At 42.6% G+C, this 26485-nt stretch overlaps 1 protein-coding gene across 4 annotated transcripts in view; it reads left to right on the top strand.

The window, feature by feature from the left end:
• The first annotated feature begins 8541 nt into the window (after positions 1-8541).
• Positions 8542-26485, top strand: part of PCCA (propionyl-CoA carboxylase subunit alpha) — a 300001-nt gene continuing 282057 nt past the window's right edge. For 3 of the 4 annotated variants that reach the window (XM_069802387.1, XM_069802388.1, XM_069802390.1), the window contains exons 1-4: positions 8542-8677; positions 16535-16612; positions 19807-19854; positions 19937-20005. In XM_069802387.1, coding sequence (XP_069658488.1) covers positions 8612-8677; positions 16535-16612; positions 19807-19854; positions 19937-20005 — 261 coding nt within the window. In that variant the 5' untranslated portion in view covers positions 8542-8611. Of the gene's footprint in view, positions 8678-11561; positions 11748-16534; positions 16613-19806; positions 19855-19936; positions 20006-26485 lie in introns of those variants that run through there. The other variant, XM_069802389.1, reaches the window with a different exon arrangement.

Here is a 26485-nt window from a genome sequence, read left to right as displayed (position 1 = left end):
TCCAGGAAATCCAAACAATTCAGGAGCAGTGGGGAACAGGACTGGGCACGGACACACCTATGATGCAGCTCAGACCAGCAAATGGGCTGAAATGGGGCTCCTGAGCATGGGCAGAGGGTGTGGGTTGAGGTCCCAAGGGATTCTGGTCAGGACAATTAGGGCTTATGGGGGCACTTGGGGCCCAGCACAGCCTTCCTTCCCATCATGGTATGACCTTGCACCTAACAACACCCTGGGTTTTGAGGGGTACTTGCCGTGAAAAGCTCTGATTTTGGCCAATCCAACTGGGAGTTCCTGGGAGTGCTCCTCGGATCTATAGCCTGGCCAGCTAGTGAGGTATTGAATCCTCCCCCAAACTGGTTTAGAGTCTGTGCAAAATTTACTTCACTTGGTACTCTGGTTGCCCCTGCACTATGACTGCTGGAGGGGTAATGTGTTGGCAATGGATAGGGTTTGGGTGATGAGGCCTCAGGAGGAGAGACATGAAAAATGGGGTGAGTCTTCAGGGATCATGTAAGCCAGGAGCCAAGGGTGGCCACAGCCCAGGTAAGGCAGTCCCACAGCAGCCCACTGGCATGGTGACAGCAACAGGTCCCATTGACAATCTGACCATCATCAGGCAGAGATAAGGTCATGAGTTGGGTCCAAGGTCAATCCAGAAAATCTGAACAATAATTCAGGAACAGGCAGCTCAGATCAGGCCTGATGACCCAGACCTGAGCTGAAATGGGGCCCATGGGCTAATGGTACGGGCGTGGTGAGGCTGACCAGGACAATTAGGGCCTCGAAGCCCAGCACAGCCTTCCTCAATCACCTCTCTGGGTCACGGATTGAATGGATAACAACTCTCTGTTTCCCTCAGAGACAGCAGAGAGAGAGCAAGCAGTGGTGCTGGCGCTCTTCCCTCAGTGTTTAACTTCTTATTTGTGCTCAGGGGCTCCTGAAATCAATGCCTCAAAAGCTGGTCTTTGTTAACTCCACTGCCCTTTGAAGTACCAAAATCCAGTGCTTTCTAGCACCATATGGTGAATGCATTGTCCTTCCTTGTCATCACTGTGTCCAAGGAGGAATATGAAACCATGGGCACCAAGAAATTGATACCAGAGCAAAGTTGTAAAGACCGATGGCTTAAATAGCCTTCACAGGCAAGTGAGGACCAGCCAGGAGTATCCTCATGGTTGATATGAGGATTATCACCCAAGTGTCATATGTCATGCCACATACAGAAGATACGGATCATTCTGAGGAAAAAGGGATGGAATAATCCACACAGCTGTGACTAAATGAACGCGCTGCTTGACCTTGAGATTCAGACTTCTTGATCTCCTTTTCACAAGTTTGAAATTTCCAGTGCTTCCAGCAGAAAACAGAAGGAGATGGGTAAGAACATATGTCTTTGCTGTTACAGCAAAGCAAGATATGACCCACCCAAGATTGTTTCTATTGCCGGTTCTGGGTGCCACCATCAGTAACAGATCTGAGCAAATAATTTCTCTCAGGCCTGTTCCCTTTTCCTCCCTCAATTTTTCATTTCCATCTCTGTACTCAGGGGGATGGTTGCTCTACATAACCAAGAAGAAAGCTTCTTTTCCTCTCCATCAAACCAGCTTGCCTCTCTCTGCTCCAAGCTTTCACGCCATGGCTGTAATCCAAACAAATGATTTAGCCCTGCTGAATTTATTGTCTCTTCCAAGGAACTCCATCATCTCCTTTAGCTTGTCCATGCCCAGGAGTAGCAAATTCTAAAAGCAATCTTAAATTTAAATGTACCATTGTGTTTACTGAGCAGTGAACCTTCAGGCAATAAATACTACAGCAGGAATTCACCAAGACTCTGTTAGGGCTTGACAGCCCAGCCAGCCATTTCGCAAATCTTTGTTAGTCCTGACAACATGTTTTTTTTTTTAATCAAAGGAATTACAAATTTGTTTTTAATCTTTGAGGTTACTCTTAATGCCTTAGAAAGGATCCAAAGCTATTTAAAACTGTATTCACATTACAAGCAGGCAGTAAATTTCAAACTACTAGTCAAGCACATTGTCACTCCATGCGAATGATACCACAGAGAAGAGGCTCAGCAAAATTTTTGTCCGTGTACTGGAGTTCTTTAATGTATTTCAGACATAGCAAGTGCTCTGGACCTCCCTGATTTTGGAAGTCACGGCCCCTTTTCCTGGGCAGATGACCCTCCAATCATGCAGAACCTCTGGAGGCATCATACAGGTGCTGAGCAGCAATCCTAGCAGTACGATCGTGCTAACTCCTCCTTGGTCCTACAAGTGTGACAGCTCCAGGAGTTCATCAGCAAGGCTCCAAGCCAAAGCTAATTTCTGTGCAATGAGGTGAACAACAGTGTGAGTTTATATTTGCTCAGACCTGTGGAGCCATTTTGCTTACCTGGTTCTGTAACACCCTTGTCCCCAAGGCTCTTGAGGAGGAAGTAAGACCTTTACATTGGCACATTCTGAGTCCTCCCCAGACCCAAGTCTCTTTCAGTATTTCTTTAGGGTTGTATTTACCTCCAGGCTACACTGGAATACATTTTTGGGTTCTTTTTGCATTCTCTGTGAATTTCACATTCTCATCCTTTTCTTCCTTGAAGAACTCTCTCCAGTTGTCTGGATCTCTGCCACTTTGATGCAGTCCTGCAGAACCTTTCAGCCCATGAAATCACAGGAAGAACACAATTCCCACAGAGACATCACTCCACGGTGTCAAAGCAGTTGTGACTCCTGTGCTAATCTCATAAGAAATTTCATGAAGTGGTATCACTTCAGTGTGATGCCTTCCCGAAACGTGCACATGCCCTCCTTGATAAATACTGCCATTTAGGGCTCCATCTCATGAGCTGCTTGAAACGCTCTGCAAGTCGCTCTGCTTCCCAGCCTTCACCTGCCCTCCCTGCTGCAGACTGTGTGAACTCCAGCTAGCTCTGAGGCAGGCGGTGCTTAACTCCTAGTTTTTACATCATGCTTCTGCCAACAGGCTTTTAACGTCCTGAGGATGTGAAAAAGTTAAAAGTTGTGTCTTATCTAAACTATCAGACTAGAGGAAGCCAGACATCATCCCCAAGACAAAGGGACTCTCACTCTGCTAATGTGGGACCTCCTGCATGTTTCCCCAATCAGACCTGTGTTGCAGTAAGCAACTTTGCTAGGGTGTTGGGGCACTGAGTGCATCAATAGGCCTTAATGGTCCTGACCAGCTTCACCTGGGGCTTCCACCCACATCCTCTGCCCATGGCCCGGTACATCCATTTAAGCTCAGGCCTGAGCCTTCAGCCTTGCTTTAAGCTATATTTTTGGAGGGGTACTTGTCTCTAGTCCTATCTCCTGGCTGGACCTTGGTCTACTGTCCCAGCTTTGTCTCCAGCCCTGTCTCTTGCTGGTCTCCCTGATAGGAGTCCCAGGATAGACCTACACCTGAGTCATTAGCTTGCCTTCAACACTCTGGGACTGTCGATGGACCTCGATACCGGCACCCGGGTCTGTCCACCCTGTTCAGATCCTGCAGGACTGCGTCTTGGTGCTAAGGGCTCCCTGAGTCACCCCTGCCTGGGCTCTGAGGTTCCTCTGGGGGGGCAGTTCAGGCTGGCCCCAAAGAGCCCTAGGGACTGGATGGCTGGTGGAAGGTAGGGGCTGGGCTGACCAACAGCAGGAATCTGGGATGAGGCTGGGCAAGGGTGGGACAAGCAAGCTATCCCTGAATGGTCCCTTGGCTGGGAGCAGGGCTTGGGGGATGAAAACAGAGGTTCCTAGAACAGCCTTTGAGGGTGGGAAAGGGATCAAATCACCCCTGAGGCCATACTGTGCTGGGTGAAGGCTCAGACCTTCCCTGGGGAGAGCCCAAAGGCTGGAGGGGTGTCAAGTCACCCTGGAGACCAGTTGGGGAGGGGAATCCAGCCTCCTTGGGGGACCCTGTGTAGCTGGGCAGGGGTGAAATCAAGGTATCACAGAGCAGGCATCCCTGGGATGGGGATCAAGGCACCCATGAGGCTGGGGGCTCAGGATGTCCCCGAGCAGCCTCGGAAGCTAGGGAGCACTGGAGGCTTCTGGTCAGTGGGGCCGAGGTGGCACCTGGGGAAACCAGGGGGGTCTGGGGATTTCAAGCCCTCCCTGAGCAACCCCAACAGCTGGGGTGATCCAGGGGGGTCCTAAGCAGCCTTGAAGGCTGTGTGGTTGCAGAGGGCCAGGTTGTCCCTGGGGGCCAAGGGGATCACAGTGTCCCAGAGCAAGCCAAACTGGCTTGGGGATTAAGCCACCCCTGAAGCCAGGTGGAGGATGAGGTGAAGCCCCCCTAAGAATGGGCCAGGGGTTCTCAGGTTGCTCCTGAGGCCAGGGTCATTCAGGACTTTCCTGACGAGACCTTGGAGGAGGTTGGGGAAGGTGAATGATGCTGACTGGGACGTTCATGCATCTGGAGAAACAGAGGCAATATGGCATGCATGGGCTTCAAACCACTCCTGAGGCCATGAGGCAAAGATAAGGATCAAGCCACCCTGAAGCATGTGTGTGTGTGGTAGGGTCACCCCTGAGGAGCCTTAGAAGGGGAAGGGTGTTCCTGCCACTCCTGAGGGGCACCAACAAGCCCCAAAGCCTGGGCAGCTGGGTGTGGGGTTGACCTCAAGGTGCTCCAGAGGAGTAGGGAGCTGGTAGCTTGGACCGCATCCTGGCTTCCCAATGTCTGTGGCTGGACTTTGGGGCTTCTCTGGGGTCTCTGATAACTCCCTGGCCTCCAACTCTTGACTCCCTTAGGTGAATTTGGCATGAAGGATCTTTCCTCAGAGTCAAGATTTTTCTGTGGGTACTTAGCAGAGAGATGTATGGAGATATTGACTTGGCTGACTCTAAGGCTGAATTTCTGTCTTTCACAGCGCGTTGAGCAGAATGCTGATAGAAGCAAAGGCTGTTTACAGAATATATAACAGATACTTCAAAGAGTTTTTCTAGCTTTGAGTTCTTCAGACACAGGCATTTGTGCATAATGCATTTCATGTTCTGTAAACCTGATACAATATACTCCTTATTAGATAAAGGCAGGAGGATTACAATTAGTCTAGTTTTGTCCCTCAGTTACAGCTTAAAAGTTAGGTGATGATGCAACAGCTTATGATTCCTGTCTAAATTTGGAGTTATCTTAGAAGGCAAAGGTAACTTTCTGCTGTAAAGAGAAGGGATGGAGGAAATTCTCAGCATTGAAAGCTACAGTTCCCCAGATTCCTTCAAAATAATGAGAGAATAAGTTGCCCAGTATTCCAGTCTCTTATAAACCTGCTTAACTTTGTGTGTGTTAATAGCTTTAGTAACTGAGACAGGAGTGTATAGTGAGAGTTACAGCATTACGAATGTGCTTAGAGACTGCAGAACTAGGGTCTTTGTTTTTATCCAAACTCATATATCCCTTAATTATTCTAGATATTTTATTTTTGCAATTTCATTTTTGTATATCTACAATTTCTTTAGCAATGGTGATGTATGTTAACCTCTCTTTGTTTTTTGAACTGTTCAATAGTAATTGTGTATAATCTTGATCCATTAGGTATCTCCCTTTTCTTACAGAAACAAAATTTTGTAATTCATGTGCAGTACCCACTTCAACATAGAACAGGCAAGAAGACTCTTAGTAAAGCATGTCAGTCAAAATCAAATCATAGTAAAAGCAGAAAACTTCATGAGCAAACAGAAGAAGATTAGCATTCTCGAGGTTTTTTCCTAGTCCCTTCCATATGCAAGGAGACTTAGCTTCACTTGGAAACGGGCTTGCATTAGGCCATTTCTCACTGTATCAGGCTCTTTATGCACCCAGCTGGCTGCAAAGTTTCTCTTTGCTGCGGTGTCTCTGTGTAATCCCAGCCAGTTTCCCTTTGCAGCTGTGGGGGGCCTCCTTTGATGTGCCTCTGTAGGTGGCTGCCGATCCCTCAACCGGGGCCTGCAAAGAGAATCTCTTCTGTAGAGGAAAAGAAAACACCCTGGTGATGCCATGTGACTGTTTGCTTTATGCATGCTGGAGGAACTGACGTCAAGTGCCTCAGGATATTGTTCTAATGCAATAACGTGATGTTGTGGTGTGTATCTCTGTGCATCTAATATATCTAACGGAAAGCCTGTGGTGAAGGACAATGTGGTCTGTACCTCCCTTCTGCTCTTGGTCTCTTTTACTTTCAAGACCCTCCATGTGTACTGAAAAAATCTGCGGTGTCTGCTTGTGACTACCAATTGTGAATAGTGACCTCCTTTAGATGTATTAAGAACATTTTTCTTACATTGTTCCCACCTGTGTGGTTGTAGGGTACTGTTAATACAGGAAAGCAAATGCATAAACATGCAACAGAGGTGACCCAATGCTGATTTTATTTTTGCTTCTCACTTGGGAGGAAAGGGAGAGAAGTTGTTTCATGTACCTTCAGCATGCAGCAGAGATGGCCCTAGTGTTCTCCTTTCTGTCACAGCTTTCACCTCTTTTCACTTTGAACATAAGTACTGATACAAGAAATTAAAGTGATGTAAAACCCAATAAAACTAGGCCAAATTTTTCAATATTATGTGTAAATGCAAGCAGGAGCTTGCGTTCCACCGCAGGGACTGTGCAGCTAGAGTCCTATGAAAATACCCACATTTGGGTGAACCCAGTCACCCAGCAGTTTTTCTCCTCCTCTTGTGCCTCCCTGCAGCATGGGAATATGCCAGTTGTTCTGGGACATACTGGATCTCACTGCAGGATGTGAACGTCCTCAGAGCCTGAGAGAATTTAGAATCATAGAATCATGGAATGGTTTGGGTTGGAAGGGGCCTTTAAAGGTCATAGAGTCCAACCCCTGTGCAATGAGCAGGGACATCTTCAACTAGATCAGGTTGCTCAGAGCCCCATCCAACCTGACCTTGAATGTTTCCAGGGATGGGGCATCTACCACCTCTCTGGGCGACCTGTGCCAGTGTTTCACCACCCTTGTCGTAAAAAATTTCTTACTGGATGTAGTATTCCAGGTGAGGTCTCACCAGAGCAGAGTAGAGTGGCAGAATCACCTCCCTTGACCTGCTGGCCACGCTTCTTTTGATGCAGCCTGGGATATGGTTGGCTTTCTGGGCTGTGACCACACATTGCTGGGTCATGTCCAGCTTTTCATCCACCAATACTCCCAAGTCCTCTCCGCAGGCCTGCTCTCAATCCCTTCATCCCCCAGCCTGTATTGATAGTGGGCATTGTCCTGACCCAGGTGCAGGACCTTGCACTTGGCCTTGTTGACCCTCATGATGTTCACATAGGCCTGCTTCTCAAGCTTCTTCAGGTCCCTCTGGCTAGCATCCCATCCCTCAGGTGTGTCAGCCGCACCACTCAGCTTTGTGTCATCTGCAAACTTGCTGAGGGTGCACTTGATCCCACTACATTGTTGATGAAGATATTGAACAGTACTGGTCCCAGTGCAGGACCGGTATTGTTTACTGAGGACTATAAAGGTGGGATAAAAAAGTAAGGGTTGATGTAGCGCATGAGTTAAGGGAGTGATGTACTCTGGTAAAACCTCTCTAACAATGATTAATGCAGTTACACAATCATCTGACTGTATAGGAAATATCCTCTTACCCTGCTTGAGGACCTAGGTTCTGTCTAAAGCCTGAGGGATTTATTCCTAATGTAACTATGTATATTGCCCATATACATTTTCCCTATGGGTGTTGGTTTTTTTTTTTTTTTCTGTCTTCTAGCCCTGTGGGGACCTTGTGGCAAAGCATATCTTGGGTGTGTTGCAAACGGCCTATGACCTACTCCGTTTCCTTAGCTAATTGCTTTTCAAATTCAGAAATGGTAGTCTTGCTCTGCTACTGTAGTGAGGAGAAAGAGGAGGCTCAGGTTTACCCTCCCTTCCCATGTCAACATTGTTTTAATAATGCTATTTAAAGAAGGAACGGTTGTTCCTTTGCCTTGTGAACTCCGATTTGAATGCCTCGGGTCACATCTTTTCTACACTTCGGTGTTGTGGGCAGCTTTATACCTCTGCTGTATGTCAACAAAAGTCCAAGATGGGAACAGCGATGCTGCTTAGGCACTTTCCTCGCGGTAAAACTCTCACAGTGTTTCCAGGGAAGGGTGACGGATTTACTTCGCACCACTCTTGTCACTTCCATCAGCTGAGACCCAGGACACCTGCGGCAGCGCACCCGAGCCCAGCTGCGCGGGTCGTTTCGGAAGAGGCCGACTCGGAGCGTCGTGTGCCAGCGAGCCCAGCGGCAAGTAGCTCCTGCGGATGACTGGAAAACAGAGGATCAGCGGCATCCCTCCTCCTGCCAGCCTCGCCCGCGTTTCGTAGCGCAGGGGCCCTGCTGGACCGGCGAACGCTCTCCCCTTTCCCCAGGGCGACCCAGGCGCTGACTGAATCACCTCACGCCCGCTCCCGCCTCGCCGCACGCGGCCGCCAGGCAGGCAGGCGCGCGCAACCGCAGGCAGCTGCCGGCACCCTCGCGCCCCTCCCCGCGGCGGGGCGGGCGGGCAGCCCGCCCGCGCTTGCTCCCTCGCGCCCGCGGCGGCTGCTCGGATTGGCTGCGGGCGGCCCGGCCCTCCCGCCGCCGCCGCGGGTGAAAGGGCGGCCGGGCAGCGGCGGCTGCGGCGTTAAGACATGGCGGCGTTGGCGTTACGCTGGGGGGCCGCGGGCGGCCGTCGGGGGCTTCGGGCGCTGATGAGGGTGAGAGCCGCGTTGGGGGCGGACAGACCGACCGACCGGCGGGGCTGGGGGCGCGGTTTCTCCCCTCGTCGCCGTTCCCCGGGCGGTGCTCGGCGCTGAGCTGTGGGGCCGCTCGCCGGGGCGGTTGAGGCGGCCCCTGTGTAGAGGGCCGGGGCGGGTCTCCCTCCCCTGTGAGGGGCTGCGGATGGGGCCCGCCGGGCGGGTGCTGTCCCCACATGCGTGGGGACGGGTGGGTGGGCGGTGGTCTGCGGGTGCTGGCTGGAAAGGGGGTGGTTGTCGTGACACCGTGAAAGAAACCCAGCCTGGGTCCTGGGTTCGGCTGCTGCGGGCTGGCAGCATCCGAGAGCCTGTTCCTCAGTGTATCCCACCCGTGTGGTGCTAGGAGTGTGTTTTTTTTTTTTTTTTCTTTCTCCTCTTTTTAACTGAATTTTCTCCTGCCGGAGAGGGTTATGTGCTACTTCCTGTTTATTCCTGCCTTCTCCCTCTGTTAAACAGGAGCTTATAAAAACTTGGGGGGTAGAGTGTAGTTTTATACTATTTTTAGTAGTAAAATCTTAGCTTATAGAAAAAGGCTTTGTGAAACTGTCGTCTCTTTCCTCCCTCCCTCTTTACCCCAGATGCTTACAGGTCTTTCAGCTGTCACTGTAAAGCTTTACTGTGGTTTTTCATTCTTCTTACTTTTGATGAAAATGCAATAAACTCATTGCAGAACTATACTAATGGTTTTGGTGAAGACTTTAAATTTCTAGAAAGCCTTATTCCTTAGACTGTGGAGGAGCTTCACTGAGGTGGCTGCTATGTTTTCTTCTCTATTACTTCTACAGATTGTGCTAAAAGAAAGAAGAGATTAGGATAAGCACAAGCAGCGTTAGCGCATGGTGTATAACAGTTGAATGACACTACAGCTACTTTGTGTATGGGAAAAGTGGTGCAAAATACCTGTAATTGCATACAGTGGGAAGAATATATCATTTTTTTGTTTCCCGAAAAGGAAGATGACTGTGGAGATCTGCAAGTTCCAGTGGAGAAGAGAGGAGTGACTTGCAGAAAATGTTTGCTCTGTGTACCCCTGAGGGTGTGGGATAGGTTCCTCTCTAGAAATGTAACCGCATAACAGTACTGTAAAGAACTCCTCGCATGTCTCTAGGGATCATGTAAAAGAGGTGGTTTATGTGGGCAGGGCATTTTGAGAAGGGATTAAAGAGGAAGAAAGGATATGCTCTACCCAAGTATTTTTCCTTAGGAAATATACATAGCAAACCTGTTTTGCCATTAAGGTGTACATGAGAGAAGCTTCTTGAAAAGGAAAGAAAAAGAAGTTTGGAGGCAATGATTTGCAATTAGCAGAGGGCTCATGCTGTTTAAAGACTTTACTTTTGGTAGCCATACACACGCGTATGTGTATATAGATGTGGAAGACTTCTGCTCTTCCCACTAAAGTCCAAAGACTTTAATGTCAGTCAGTCCTTTGGAGCCTCCCTGTGAAAGGCCTGCTTTGTCTCCTTCATTCTAACACCTCAAGGGCATGGTCTGACTGCCTTGGTGTAGACAGTATAGAAAAGTTACATTAGTGACACCTTTGCAAAACAAAATATTTTTATAGCTACCTAATAGCACTTGTGACTTATGTAACTGAAGTGATTTCTAGCCCTTAATATCTATGTATGAAAGTCACCTTCAGGACATCAGTATATTGGAAAGCATTTAATAAGACAAATTTGCATGGGAATCACTTTCATAGATTCTTTAATGTTTTGCTGACATAGGCGAATAATATAATTGATGTCTTCAAACTTTAATGTGCTTGGAGCGCTTACATCTTTTGCAAGGGCTAGTAGCTATTGAGTTGTCCTTAACTTCTTTTGCCCCTCTCGTGTGGGAATAAGTAAAGGACCCGAGAGACGGTACAAAAACACTGAGCTGGGGATTCAACTTAACTGGTGTGTTTCTAATCTAATGCTTAGCGCTCCTGTTTAGCTTTTATGCAGAACTGGTGCTGTTTAGAATATAACCAAAATTTCTTTTTGAGTGCTTTCCACTTCTGGAGCTGGGAGAAAATCTGATGTTGAAAGAAGGCTGTAGTTACAGAATGAGGATGAGAGTTGGCTTGTGATCTTTCAATCTTGAAACTCTTTGGAGAGAGCTGTCAGACTGTTTAAAATAATGTAGAAGAAAGTGATAAATACTATACATCATGAAATCGAGAGTGAAGTGGTGATACGGATTTTATCAGGGTAGATTAGTTTTCTAACCATTGAACTAAATGTATGGAAAATTTCTCTGCCATCTGTGCCCTCCTAAGTTGTTATCTATGCAGCCACCATTTTTAAGTCATGGAAGTTATCTGTACAGCAGGAGCTCCTTGCTCTCTTCTGTGACATTATTTTTAGCATGCGGTTATTCCAGGGAAACGTTTTTCCCCTTGGTTATGAGCACAGAAGCATTAGCCTGATGGGATAGCAAGATTGGTATCATCTGTCATTAGGGAAGGGACTTAAAATGGTCACCAATCTAGGGACATGAATGTAGCCATAAACTTTTGGAGTTCAGTGATTGTTTCTAGTACGTAAATTACAGATTTTAGTACAAACAAGCACTCTCAAAGCATACCACAGGTAGAGATTTCTGTTTTTCTCCTTGCTCCCAGGAGCAGCTGTTTGGATTCTGCAGGCAAAGCATGCTGTGCCATCTACTGTGGGCAAATCTTAGTTCTGGAAGAAAAAGTTAAGAGTTCATTAAAGTTTAGATTGAGTAAAAAAATCTCAGTCTTGTTCTGAAACGCTGTGTGTTTTAATTTTCTTGTTATTTTGTTTGTCCCAAACTTGCATTGGTGGTTCCTGCACGATTGTTACAGTGCTGGGATCTATTTCACAGGCACTAGCCTTGCTGGAGCTGTTTAAGCTGCTGCCATGAGAAACTGTTCCAGCTTTCTGGAGCTGCTAGGTCTTCATCACAGGCTGTTCCTTGTGAGCTCCTGTCTCCCTCCAACTTGTGCTGGCACTGCTGCTTGAATATCTAAGTGGATACGCTGGACTGAAATCTGGCTGAGAACACATTTTTCCCAGTCCTTGTGAGTATCTTCTCAGCTGGATGTATTCCCTAGTCTGGTTCACTATGTGACTATACAAACTTTTGGGATCCATACAAAGGAGAAGGTACTTGGGAGTAGGAATGATTTAGTTTAAAAAAAACAGCCTTAGGTGGAAGAGTGTTTCCTTGCTTGTAGTTTGTGTGCTGTGTTGGCAAATACGAAAAACGGGTTTTCTCTTCTTCCTCGTAGAATTACCAGTGGTTCTTAAACCTTGTAAGAGTGAAAGAACTGTTGTGTATAGCACAGTGTACCTTACAAAACCTTGTACTACATCTTGTTTACAGTTGGCTTCAAGAGGATCTGCTTACAGTTACAAGTGCTTGGCTGTTCAGCACTCTCAGAGAGGGAGTAAAGAGGAAGGGCAAGGGCTTTGTTAGACAAAAAAAATACAGAAGTGTTACGTTTGCTTTCATGTTTAAAAGATTTATACACTCTTGTATTAATAAGCTACATTTTCAGCCTTGTAGATTAAATCTTGCAGACACCTGAAGGTTTCTTGTATGCTTTATACATACTCTATCAGTAGAGGCCCATAAACAGGGGATTAACATGTCAAGTGAGTTGAAATAAGAAAAGATTTCAAAACAGTTTCTTTGTAATGAAAATGTGGAAAAAATTATGTTTTCTTCATGTTTATAAGCACTCAGGAATACTTATGGCTAATGGGAAGTACACTGCAAATATAAAGGGGCTATTCTCATGGTGTCTTAAACTTGAATCCCTGAAAGCATAGGGGCAAAAATCTTAGTAATATTGCTAGCGGAAGACAGAAGGAAGAGGTAGAATTTATGACTAATGAAAATAAGTATGGTACTCTAGCTGTTACTATTGGGCATTGCTTACTGTATTTTCTAGTAATGCTAAAATATACATTCCTTCCCATATTAGACTTCTTAAAGCAAATGTTGGTATATGATGCTTTTCCTGTCTGGAATCTGGAACTGTGCATCTCCATTGCAACATTGAGACCTTTTTCTGCCTGTAAAGCTCAGTATCAATGAGTAATTTACAAGATGACCAGTATGGTAGGGAAATCTATTTTCTCAATGAGGGACATATAAACCTTTACAAACACACATGTAAGCCATCTATAAATAACAAGTTAATTTTCTGTTTTGCTGTTGTGTGCTGTGTCCTTAAACCACCTGAAGAGGTTTCCCAGGGCTGCATTGGGTCCCTGGGAGGCAGGTTCTCAGCTAGACCTCAAAGCATCAGTGTTATGGTGAGCATACAGTTCTACAAATTACTGGGTAGGTTGATGTATATGAAGTTATTTTGTAACTGTTACAGCTATTCAGGTTTGAGCTCAGTTTGGCTATTGTGCAGTTAATAGATAAAGCAGGGTGCTTTTCCAAAATACGGTACTAACACTATCTGTTTTTTGAGGATTCAGTAGAGGTGGGAAACTCCAAGCCAAACTCAGAAGTCCAGAGTTGAGCTCTCATAAATGAATAGTCTGCGTTCTTGGGCTTTCAAGAGTCAAAAGCTTCATCAAATTAAAGTAACAAGTCATGACAAAAATAGGTTATACTTGATGACTCTGCTGCCCTCTCCTAGTTTTGCAAGATACAAAAAAGTCACTAGGTCAAGCTGAGCTCTCTGGGCTCTGTTCTGAGGAAATTTTTATGTGAGGTATAATACCCTGGTTTGGGGGGGGGCAGCCAATTAAGCATGTACCTTGAGAGTTAGATTGGCTTGCCTTGGTTGGTGGTTTGAGAGTTCTTTGGGGGTTTTGATGTATCTTTTAATGAACCTACGTATAGCAGGAGCTTGGGAGCCTGGGGCAGGTGACACCTGAGTAGCTGTCGATTTGGAGGTGGCAATTTAGCAGTGTTCCTTCGTGGCCCTAGCTGTGCATTATTTACAAAATGTCTTTTTATTTTTAACTACTTATTCAATTGCTAATAGTGGCTAGGAGCAGACCTCTAAAGAGACTTTTCTTGAAGTGGATTCTAGATTAAGCAAGCTCTTAAACCTTAGTGTATATTGGTAGAGATACATACAAAACCCCCCAGCTCCTTCTTTCCAAAACTGTGGATTAGAGTTGGAATTTCACATCTGAGTTGAGCAATATGCTTGATTTGTTTTAGGAAATTACCCCACATGTATTCAATTCAGGGCTGAACCTGGTTCTCTAAGTGATTCTAGTGTGTGTGTGAGAGGAGGTAGTTAAGTTTTTAAACATAGATGCATGATTAGGTTAGGCTATTACAAAATCTTTATGTGAAATCTGTCTAATTCTGTAGTGTAAAAACAGAGCTGAGTGTGGTTTAATGCTTTTTCAGTTTTTTTAATTGCTTGGTAACTTTACTCTTTCTGTATAAAAAGTTTGAATAGGGCATTTTTTCAAGACAGCACATGGCTAAGATTCCAAGCCTTAATGCTAACTAATTTTCCCATCATAACCTTTCCTTCCAGTCTCCATCTGTGGCATAACTTTTCTGGCTTCTCATATGTGTTCAAAACTAGCTTTGTATAAAAGGTGTTTACAAGAAAATTCAGAAGCTTTTCCTCCCTTGCCCCCTCCCCCTCTAGCTAACTGCAAGTATTTAGATTAGCCCCACTGACCCTTAACAAGCACTTTCTTCAATGAATAATACTAACTCGGTGGAGGTGTGTGGTGGTTTTTTTTTTTTTTTTTTGTTTTTTTTTTTGTGGGGGGGGTCCTGTATGACCTTCTTCGGACTATTTGTGGTCTCACAAGTACTTCTGTCAATCGTGTTTGACAGGAGAGGAACTCTATCTGCTTAACTGTGTGTACTCTGGAGCAGGAGAGTGTAGTCTGCTGCTTCTGCTATAGCTATCCTTGCTCTTCCCTCTGACAAGATCTAAATTGCAGTATAGTCACTGAAGGTGTAACTGTGCTGCCATAAACTTGGGATAATAACCAGCTGGTAGATATGGTTGCAGCTGGCGGAATTCTGTCCTTAACTGTATCTTCCCTCTTTAATGCCTGAAACAGCTTGTAGTGTCACATTCTCAGTTGAACAATAATATACCCCTACAAAAAAAGCAACCTCTGGTGGTTTTGATTCTAGCACATCAAATGATTTGCCTTTCAGGTTGTTATTCTGGATTTTATTTTTGGAGAGTGAAGAGAAAAAATTAAAGAAGCAAAAAACCCTACCAAAACAAACACAAGAATGGGAGAGAACCCAGCATGTGAAACAGGGTGGAACAATTGCTTTCCACTGACTTTTTAGTTCCAGAATAATTAAGAATATCTGAATTGTTCCAGAATAATTAAGTTGATCTAGATTACCTGGGACAGTGTATGCTATGTCTGCCACTAGTGATTGGCATCTAAATCTTCTGTGAAGCTGTAGCAGCTTTCTAGTCATGAAGCTTGGTCTGAGCTGACATGAGGTAGCGTGCTCTAAGGCTTCCTTTAGTTCTGTATCACAGGGCTTGTGTTGAAATATATTGTTTTTCCTTTAACATTATAATGTCAGCTGCATTACAAATGTGATGCCCTTCTCATTCCTGGGGTGGTTTCTGCTTTCTGTGATACATGAAAAGTATCTAGATCAGGCTAGAGGGCTGCGTAAGGAGTGTTCTCATTCCAGTTACTGCCAGCCACTGGTACTTCAGAACCAATATGAGCTTACAGTAAACTTAAGATAATTGAAAAATTGATGAATTTTTATGTTCACTGCTGTTGTGGAAGGGGCAGCTGAATTCTCTGGCTCTCTCTCAATATTCTTTATATGAACATATACTTCCTTAATTTTTGGTCTCCTTTCTAGTTTAGTGTAGTCAGTCTTCATCTTTTTTTTTTTTTTAAAGTCTTCTCACAGGAGAGCCTTTACTTTCTACTACTTAGATTTCTGCAACTTCTGAAAATGATTCTTTCAGACAGAATTGACAGGTTCTGAGTTCTGGCAGTTGCCAGTCACTGCTGTTACATGCTTCCTACTAGGCAATATTCAGTATTAGGGCTTTTTACAGTCTCTTTTATTCCAACTGGGTGAGCAGGTGTAGTTCTCCCAGAGCTGTTTGTATTGATGCAACTTTGGTGTGGGGTCATTTATCTGTCTGATTATTTTTGTTTATGGTTAACTGTAGCTGCCATTATGCTGTGAATTGACTTGCTTGAGAAGTACCTGTCTGAATCTCCTCCTTAATACACCTGCAAATCTGTTGTATCATCTATCGTGTTCTCTTTGAAATAGCACGTGTATGCTGCTTTTTCCTGACATGTCATGCAAAATTGTTAAACTATAGGAGCTGTCTTTGTAGAAGTTGGTTCAGAGCAGAAGTCTCAGAGAAAAGGAGAAAAAGGCCTCTTTTCCTCAGACCACCATCAGGGGTTGTGGTAGGGAAGACTGGGAGCTGAACTAGCATCTAAAGTCTGTTCTACTTGTGCTCTCCATACTGGTCCAGTCCATTACCTGCCTTATTCCCAGCAGCTCCCTAGCAGCAAAGACCTCTTCCTATACGCAGCACACATGGATGCATACTCTTTTGAGAACTTTGTAGGTATTTCTTGGAACAAGAAGGAAAGAAGGTGGTATAGTGGCAAGCTTATTAAAAATCATTTATACCTAAGCTAATGACTTCGTATCTAGAGCTTCTGAATTGTTTTTGGTTACTGTTTGTTGGGTGTGTGCTTGTGGGAGGGCAGATCTTTATAAGCTTTTGTCCAGTTGGTGAGAGAATGGAAGGATATGGAAGAGTTTCCTCAAGATGTTAGTATGTGAACTGTTTTTATCTTACTGGAATACTGTAGCAAGAGAAAAACATTTAACTCCCTCTTTCTTCTGTAGTGTGAAATACTGTGTTCAAGATGGTGCCTTATAACTTCACATAAACTGTATTCGTCTGTGTATGATCCAAATGAAAAGGTAAGTAGTATGGTGCATGTTTTCTCTTTAACATTTTACTGTACCACTGACATTTGTCTTTTAAAGCTATCCTGTCCCGTGCTGCTACTAACAGTGGTAGTTCTCCTAGTATAACCTGTGTACAGTCACTAGTTTAATAGCATGTTTTTCTTCCTTTTTTAAATCAAAAAGGAAGTTGCTTTTACAGTATACTTGTCAAGATTGGATGCTACTTCAGGTGCATACCTTAGAAGGTTGGATAAGTGATTGCAAGCTTGGGAAAGTTACGTACTGGCCTGAACATGTTATAATTATGAAACAAGTATTAGTATTCTGCATGGGGGAGTATAGGCCTGTTAAAACACGTGGGAGGTAGACTAACCAAAAGCTTTTCATAGAAACAAAAGCATGCAATAGTGGCAGCATGATTGTTAAATGATCTGACACAGGGGTGAGAATTTTAGAGCTTGGATAAAGGTGGGCCTTTAGGGCCTGCAGAGAATAGTAAATCCTCATCTTGGGACTTGTGCAGCCATCTCAATTTACAGTTACAAGCCAAGAAAAACTTTTCTTGTGGGAGATTGTCTTGGCATGGCCTCTGAAGTAACACACTTGGAAAAATAATGTGGCTGAAGGTACACTAGTATTGAAGGGCAAGAATGCTGACAACTCAGGACTGGTAGGCTTGCCCTTGTATACCAGTATAGAAGGAATTAACCAGGAGTGAAACAGTATTAGAAAATGGGGAAAACCTGTATGTACCTAGAACCGTGGCTTAAAAAGAAGTCTTTTGAAGAAATCTGTATTCTTAAGGTCCTTGCTTAATCAAGTTTGCCTTCCTTTTCTAAAGGCATAGTTATGTTTAGACAATGTAATTGAGTATTTGGTTTCTCTTAACTAGGAGCTATGTCATTCCAACTGGTGGCTACTACAGATAGTTTAACCTCTTTTCTGCTTTTTCCATTCACTGCCCCTTCCACTGTCTTTGTAATGACAAAAGTTTCATATGAGACCTTTTGGAGCTAATTAGTGGAAATGACATAAAAAAGAAATGCTGCATGTTACTTCAAAGCAGCATGTGATTTTTTTATTTATTTTTTTTTTAACATGCTGGACTTGAGACTTGCCTTTAACAGCAGGAGCGAGAGTCCAGTCTCTTCCTGTTAGTGTCTTTATTGCAGAATTAGAAAATAAAAGTGTATGTCAAATATTCTTAACATCTTGATACTGAGAGTCGTGTCTTGCACAGTGACCATACTTGATTAATGAAACAACTCTTATATACCAAGAACTAAGTTGATGAAGTATTTGAATTATTAAACTTTTCAATGCCAAGTATTTGGGAGCTTTTTTTAATTCCCCCTTAAGTTTGTATGCCTAAAAAACTTCAAGTACCTAGAATGCTGAAATTTAGATTCAGCAACTGATTTTTGTGAGCATGTTGGGAACTTTTCAGTTTTTTCACTGGATTTTAGACCAGGTGCCCAGCTAAAAAAAGTCTCCAAACAAATTGCTAGCTCCTGTGGTGTTCTTACAGTATTTGTACCTCTGATAATTGAGCTTGCTTAGGGATGTTTAAGATCAGTCTTTTGAGTGGGGGGTGTGCATGCCTGTGTACGAGACAGCGGTACACTCTCCTCAGCAGATTTGGCTGAATTTACCATATAAGCTTTCTGCAGCTCTTACGTGGAAGGTTTTATTGCTTAATTTCTGTAGATTGTTATTGTGTAGTATTTTTAAACTGGTCATGTGATGCCAGCTCAGTCCTGACTTTGAAGAAGTAAATTTGGTCAAGGGCACCTTGGTATGTCTGTTTGGAGTAGGGGAGCAAACAATACATACCCTAGTCTGTCAATAACAGTTCTTGTTGGGGTTTTGCAGTGTTCCTTCCTCTCTTCTTACACCTGCCTTCCCCTCCCCAGATTAACTAATGACTGTGGGGATAACAGTTTTACTGTTGCAGTGGCAATACTTCTCCCCCCAGTCCATATAAAAACCAGTTGTTTGGTGTACGGGAGGGAGAATAGCTATCGAAAGTCATGCGGTATAGTTTGATAAACCTGATCTGGTGTGACTGCAGGCTGCCCCTGAAGGGGAGAGTCCTGCTGGTTCCCTAACCTGTTTTTTGATTTGGAGCATGAGAGGCAGAGTAGGACTGTTCGATTAGTGTGTTGAACTGATGTGTCCTGAAGCTGCATCCCTGCTAGGTCTGATGCATGGAAAGCAGTGGGAGTCAGTGTGTAAAGCAGGATTGTCCCTTTCAGTGGCAGTCTGTATTTACAACCAAGCAGGTGCAGTATCAAAGTGCACCTGTGTATTTAGTAGCAAGGCCAGTGACAGCAATAACCCTTACTCCCAGAAATGAGATTTTTATGCTGAGCAACTCTGCTCCTCCACCACTCTTTCTTAATGGGAAATTTTTGTCTGGGATGTAAGGCTTATTGACTTTTGACAGCTTGTTATCCCCTTCTTACAGGCATGATAGGAGTATTGAAGGTATACTTACAGCATCAAGTTCACTCTAGTGTGAGAAGTGACAGTGAATTTCAGGGGCGTACTAGATTTGATTTGCTGTTGTGTTGCATTTTGGTTGCTACTTTGTATTGAGTGTGTAGCAGTGTCATGATCGCAGTGCAGGATTTTGCCAGGTTCCTTGCCTGAGGCTCAGCTGCAAGGAGGAGCAAGACTGGTACAATTCCAAGCATGCCTGTGCAGGGCAGAAGTGTTGGTCTTTTACCTTCCGTGCTCCGGTCAGGGAGGAACCTCTCCTCCTTATGATTGGAATGTCTTTTAAAGATGTCCCAAAACAGATGAGTCTTGTATTCCAGGTCGTCTGTGCTGGTTAGACTGCCAGCATGTCTCTTCCCTGGACTTGGCTGGCTCTTAGAGCTTCTGTAGAGTTCTAGTTTCTGCAGAGTGTGTGGTAAGGAGAGTCAGGGAATGTTGGTGTGAATAGTCAACACCTTTTTCTTCTGAACTTTTCTGAACCTGTGCCTATGCTAGGTAGATCTAGTATAGCATGCATACTGTTTATGCTATATCATCATTGTTAAATCAACAGAACCCTTTTGAAAGTAGGTGATCTCGGACTTACAAGCTCATGGATAAGCTAGGGTTTTAGTGGAAGTGGAGGAGAAAAGAATGCTTATTTCTGAAGGGAGAAAAACTTGTGTTTTGTTCATCTCTCAAGATTCTTATTGTTCTTTTCCCTTCAGACTTTTGAAAAACTCCTTATTGCAAACAGAGGGGAGATTGCATGCCGAGTAAGTATGTAATCTTTTAAGTTTTTTGTAGTTAAACTGTTGGTATTTTAAATATTGATAATTGTCACTTCTTATATGGTAGGTCATCAAAACATGTAAGAAGATGGGGATTAAAACAGTTGCCATACACAGTGATGTTGATGCCAATGCTGTAAGTACTACTTGAATTCAAATGGTAGATGGGATTATTAGTAGCTCAACAAGACTTGCAACTGTTATGCAGGCTTGTTGATTACCATGGTGAGCATGTTGGCAATTCTGAAGTATCTTTGTATATGTCCTTTTTCTCCATGTGCTTGAAAGGGGGGAGGTGACAAGGGTGAGGAGGATTGGACAAGTATTTAGCATGTTTTTTTGTGTGAAATCTTCTGTGTTTTGCACATGTAAATGTTACCTTGCTTTTTCCCTGGATTAAGCTAGGCAGTAACACCTGGTAGATAAGTGCACCAAGTGTAAGAGTGGCAGAGGAACCTAAATTTTGTTTTGCTAATGTACACAAAAAAGGCAATGAAAAGTGGATCTTAGGAGATGGTATAGAACTTGGTATAAATTGTTCCTGTGCCTGGTAAATCCAAGTCATTGCTTCCCACTTCACAGAGGAATGGCCTCTATTACCAGGTGTGCTGAATGGGCCTACCGGAGCTGTTCCATTTGGTGAGGATATTGAGGTGCCTTGAATATTCAGCAGCATGGCAAGAAGGTGGTAAAATTGCTATCTAGACAAGTAAGGTACTTGTCTAACTACTTGCCCATTTTCAGGTCTTGTAGTCTTTTGTCTACTTTATTTTAGAAGTATTTTAAGTGACTTGTAGCAAGAATAGGAAGGTAATTTCCTTTGTGATAACAACAAGTGTAGTCATACGTGCATATCCTTGTTGAGTAGAGAGAACATCATATTATTCCTTGCCTGCAAGAACTGGTACAAGAGAAAGGAATGGGGGTGCCTCTGTGTCCTAGGATAGTTTGTTGAAATCTGGAAGGGAGTTAAACCCCTGTGTTATGATTTAATAGAAGAGGTCCCTCAGACAAGCTATCAGGAAAAAAATAAATTTGTATTTTATGGAGGACAGGACTTGTGAATATAGGTGGTGGGTTGCTCAACACTGAAAAACTGAAGCATGGTTGATGGAATCTGTGAAAGTAATTAGAACTTAGGTGTTTTCAGAGTTAAGTGAAAGGTGAGAACTGGTGGGAGTTTTGGACTTTGACAGTGCTTTTGTCTGAGTCCTTTTGTGGTTCTATTCCTACATGACCAGCTCAGTTCATATAAATAGGCTGTAGGTAGAGCAAGCGACTGAAACTGGATTTTCTGAGATAGGACAAATGCCCTACTACTTGACTTCTTTGCCAAGTACTCTTCATTCACCTCAGAAAGAATTATAGTTGGTCTGGATTTTAACTGGTAGCCATAACTGGGAGACTATAGTAGCTTGTGGGTGCTCAATGGACTGTGAAATGAATTCTTAATGGATAGGTGTCAGACTTCATGATAAATCCTAATTCTTTTGGAAGCCAAAGGTTAAGTGGATATGAATACAAACTACTCTGTATGATCTATAATCCCTCTAGTAAAACTGAAGCATGCTGATGGGTACTTGTATTCTATCTTATGTATATCGTAACTGCTGTTAGGATAAAGGGATTCAGTGTTTAGCAGCATTGCATAGTCTTGTTCACTGGAGTGAATTCATTCTGAAAATAGGTTAAAAAAAAGAAAACGTTTTCTTTCACTAGTGTGCAACAGACTTGAGAAAATGAGTTGGTCTTCTCTCCAGTGTCTCTGGATGGCTTTGGTTATTGTGTGGGCTCTGCTATGAGCTGGAGACTATGAAAAAATCTGATAGTAGTAAGTAAAAACCAAGACTGAAGAACATAATGAGGGAATAAGAATGACAGGAAAAAGTACAACTCATGACCTTGGGGAAGGGAGTGCAAATAGTGCATTACAAAGAGGAAATTGAAAATATGTCTATTCTGCTTCAGTCTGCAGTGCTGTCTTAGCTTTAAAATATGAACAGGGTCTTTAATTTGTAACAGTTCATAAGAGAAAGGAAATACAAGCTGGTATCTCAGAAATGCACTAATATAACAGTTCATAAAGATAACATTAGGTGTGCTGAATGAGATGCCGATAGTTTGAGTTCGTGGACTAGAGAGAAAGCTCTAACAAATGCTGTAAGGGTGAAATAGTGTCTGCTTAGCTCCTTGTATGCTTGCTTAAAGACCAATCAAACCTATCTGTACAAGGTTAAGCATTAGCTGTGTGCACTGAAGAAGCTCCAAGTGTTTGAAGGAAAATGAAAGGCTACTTGAAACACTGTTCTCTGTGCTTAAAAATAGGGTAGTGGTATTAAGTCTAAGCTAGTTTTTTGGTCTAGTTATACATATGTTGCTTTTGTCTACCATACATCCTTTAATCACTACCTTGGGTGCTTGCACTGGGAAACAGTTTAATGTCATCTGTCATTTAACGACTTGGTTACCTCCAGTTATTCATTGTTTGTGGGAACAACCTGGCCATTGCAGGGGTGTGTGTGACTGTCAGTTTGGACGATCTGGATAGATGAGTCCAGAGGCCGAATTCTTTGACTGTGTTACTTACCGTAAAGTAACAAACCATGTTTGCCCTGTGGTGTTCGTTTTTGTTCAGGTTCCATCAACAGTGACCTTCTTGGTTATACTAGTGGTAGCAAAATCTCAAACACTCTGAAATCAAACTTAGGAGCTGATGCAACCTGCCAAAGGAACCTCTGTCCTCAATGTAGCTAGGAGAAACCTGTTTGCTCAGTGGTGGGATGCTGTAAAAGAGTTGTGAATATCCTTTTTATTTTGTGCTTGACAGGATTAAGCAAGACATTCCTCACTCCTTTAAGACTTGTATCACAAAGGCAATGAATATCATAGGTAGCTACCCCGAGGTTGATAGCTGTTGAACCAAAGGTAGGAATAAATGTAGATGTATGTGGTTGAATTAGTTGTTCAACCCAAAGCTGTTTGTCTTTACTATAAATAGGGGGACCTGGTTTTAACTGACTGGAGTAGGTAGGGATGGCTTACAAAAATATTTTTGATTGAAGTGTTTAGGAATAACATTAATTGCAGTAGGTAAGTTTTCTGTTTAGAACTTAGAGTAACCTTTGAGATGTAGTAATAGCCCCTTACTACATTACCTGTGTAGCTACTTGCTGAAATATGGGTAGTCTGATACTCTTGATACTAATTCATTTTTACAAATAACTTTAAAAGGAGGCCAAACCAGACAGTCTGTTACATCTCTCTGGCTTTCCTTTCTGTCCTGCTGGTTGAAAACAGAATTGAAATTGCACTGAAGCAGGGTTCTTTGAGTGTGCTTGCAAACTATTTAAGGGGGGAAAAAATATTACAAGGTATCTCGCAATTCAGGCTCTTAAGTGATAGCTTCTAGTTTATTCCCCATCCAGTGTCATATGCATAAATGACTCAAGCAGGCATTTTTACCGGTGTTTGGATGGGCATGGTATACATAGTCTTAAAATCATTGTTCTTTGAATAAAGATACTCTAAGATTCATTAGTGAATAATCTTATCCTAGACCTTTATTTTGGAAATTTTTTTTTTTGTTGAATATTCAACTTTTTTTTTTTTTTAAATGTTAAAATTCTCTGAAATCCCTGTGGAGTTTATAGTGCTGAATGGAGGTGCTGGGAATAGCCTAAATACATATAGATTTTCAGTGAAACTACTACTTCTCGTTCTTCAGACTTAATTTCTATGGAACAATGGCAAATGTCTTGAGTATGCTGTAGAGCAATATTCATTTTGACATACTAATTTTACATATAAATGAGAAGTAACTAGACTATAACAGTACAAAGGAATTTTCATTTCAAGAAATTAAAAGTTCACTAACTGTTATGAGCAGGAAGCAGCAGAAAGGACTGTTATAAATTATGAATATGGCAAAAATTGAACAACCTACTGAGAGCCAAATTAAGCTTACCTGGAGAAGGAAAATACAAAGAACAAAAATACTGTTTTGTGCACTTAATTAAAAAAATTGCCAAAGATATGAAGGATTTCTATAGGTTAAAATTGTTAAGGTGATAGGGAGGGAATGTTAACAAAGCTTAAAAGGAGGTGGGTGATTTCATAGACTTTTGGGTGCTTGTGTACTAAGGCAGAGTTACAGGTAGCTGGAAATGGTATTAAACGGGATTGGATTACATTTAGAGGTGGGAGCGGGTGTGAATTGGGGGAAAAAAGATTATGTCCAAAGTTATTTATGCAGCAGAAGAGAAGCTGCTGCTTTAACAACTGTCCTGAAATAAAATCATTGTGGTGGTTGGGGAAAACAGCCTGACAAAATGGCTTCTGAAACCCCCATAGAACATACAGTTGCTCATGTGGTACTGATTATGTTGAGAAAAGTAGGTCATAATGGATGCTTTTTAGGGTCTTGAAAATCCTGGCTAATACTTTTCGTTACATCTGTTATTTTGGGGAAAGCAAAGGGAAGAAATTGTATACTGTTCAAAAAGCTGATTTTTTTTTCTTTTGCTTTAAAACTTCAGAGTTCAGCTTGCAAGACACTAATTCTTTACACTTGGATAGGTCAAAGTGGGGAAGGACCAATAGAATTTGGAAAATTTTTTAATTAAAACATCTGGTGGAATTATTTTTGGGATGAGAAAACAAGCAAAGAAGTTTCGGGAGAACAAGAGTAATCGTATGTACTTTTTCCCCCTGAACTGATTGGAATAGAGGGTTAAGATGAAAGAGCCTCCTCAACCATAAATGTAACACTGATGGTGCAAACATTGTCAAGGAAAGCTAGAGAACTATTGTAATGCCTAATGTAATCAGCTAAAAGTATGATAAATGAAGAACAAGCTTTCACTAATTGGATCTGAACAAAAGAAGGTATAGCATAAAGCAGTGAATGAGATATAATTTTATTTGGCATTTTTTAACACAGCAGGGATTCTATAGCCATACGAAGCAATGAACTATAAATGACTGAAAAAATCCCATGGGAAAGTAATGTAAACTACTAAAACTTTACAGAGTAGTGGACAGTTAGTTATACTTCTTTAAGATAGTTTTTTTTTTTCTGTCAGTCACTTAAGACTTCAGGTGCTATTGTATTAAATTGCCTTAAGCATAGACATCTCCAAATGTTTTTAGCTTTTGCAGATCATCTTGTTCTACTAGATAATACACAACCAAAAATGATGCAAATGCTTTTATTGATGTAAAAATAATTGCACAGAATTCAGCTGTTCTCCAGAAACTGTAGTCTTTAGAGTGAAAGAAAATGGAAAAAAATCAAATTACCTAGAAATGGAAGAGCTATATTCCTTTCCTATTTTATTTTATTATTTTTTTTTTAAGCTTGGAGTCTGAGGCAGTATTTCAAAAGGTAGTTGGGGGAAATGTGGTTTAGGAACTGCAAAGCTGATTAAGGTTGTAAGCTTCTACACCAAGTCTGCATTGAGCTGAATGAATTTGGGTGAACAAGTTGAGCTTTTGACTGAAACAATAAAAACTTTGAATTTTGCTGAAGACTTCCCTATAGTTTAATGGGGTGCTGTCAGGTTCTTTTGTTCTTAAGAAATCTAGTTGGCAAAAATAAATATTGTGGGGGAATTTGGCATTTAAGTTTTAATCTAAAAAATTTAACTAGATTGAAAAATGGAATTTTATCCAAAACTGAGTTTTATTTACTTGTAACTAACTTACAAATACAGAGGTCTTAAACTTTGTCCAAACTCTCATTTACTAATTTTTTTTTCCGTTTACTTCTTTAAAATATCCAATATGCAAAACTTTCTTCCATCATCTGGTACAAAACTAGAAATTCAGTCATTTTGACAGCTCATTGTCTCCCAATGGCAGTTCAGGAGTTTGTGCTCAGATAACCTGAGGAGAGATCTGTTCACATATCTCTAGGTACTCTAATATTAGGAAATGGTAGTATTTTAATGCCTTGTTTGAACACATGATTCCTAGACTGCTGTCCAGAGTGTATAGAATGGACTCTGCCTCCATGTACTGTCTGGAGAAATTCCCTCTTCATAAATGGTGTTGTTTCCAAGGTGTGCAGAATATGAACGTATCAGATTGTGCCAAGGAAACATTACATTCAGGTTTGCAGTTGGTGTTCTGCTCTTCCTTCAATGCATTTACCTTTTGATTCAAAGCCAAGACAGCACGTTGCTTATTTCTTCACAAGAGATGGTGGAAGTGATGTTACGATCCTGTCCCCTTGCCTTATCTAGTGAACTAGTAGCATAAGAGATGTCAGTGGTGGTCATCCTGTGAAGACTCCAATACTTCTGTGGAAGGAGTGTGTTTTTGTTCAAAATTGTATCTTGCCTGCCAAGTGTAGTCTGCTTTTTCTTTTTAAAACTGTATCATTGCTTCTAAGCTGAGTGGATTGGTGAAGGGTGCTGTTGATGAGGAAATAATCAATTTCTCATTGACTGTGAGGAGCAATGAAAGCTTGATCTGCAATTTTAAAAGTCAGGGGCTCATCAGAGCTCTAGAGTCCTAAAGTTTCAGCCTGTTCTCCAAAGACTGGCTGTGCATTTTATTCAGTAATAGGATGATGTGAAATACATATATGACCTTTGGAACAGGTCAGACTCCTTTT

This window comes from Haliaeetus albicilla, chromosome 15, assembly GCF_947461875.1.
Source record: "Haliaeetus albicilla chromosome 15, bHalAlb1.1, whole genome shotgun sequence".
Lineage (NCBI taxonomy): Eukaryota > Metazoa > Chordata > Aves > Accipitriformes > Accipitridae > Haliaeetus > Haliaeetus albicilla.
Note: the sequence above shows the minus strand (reverse complement) of the source record. Positions and strands in the feature narration are given on the sequence as shown.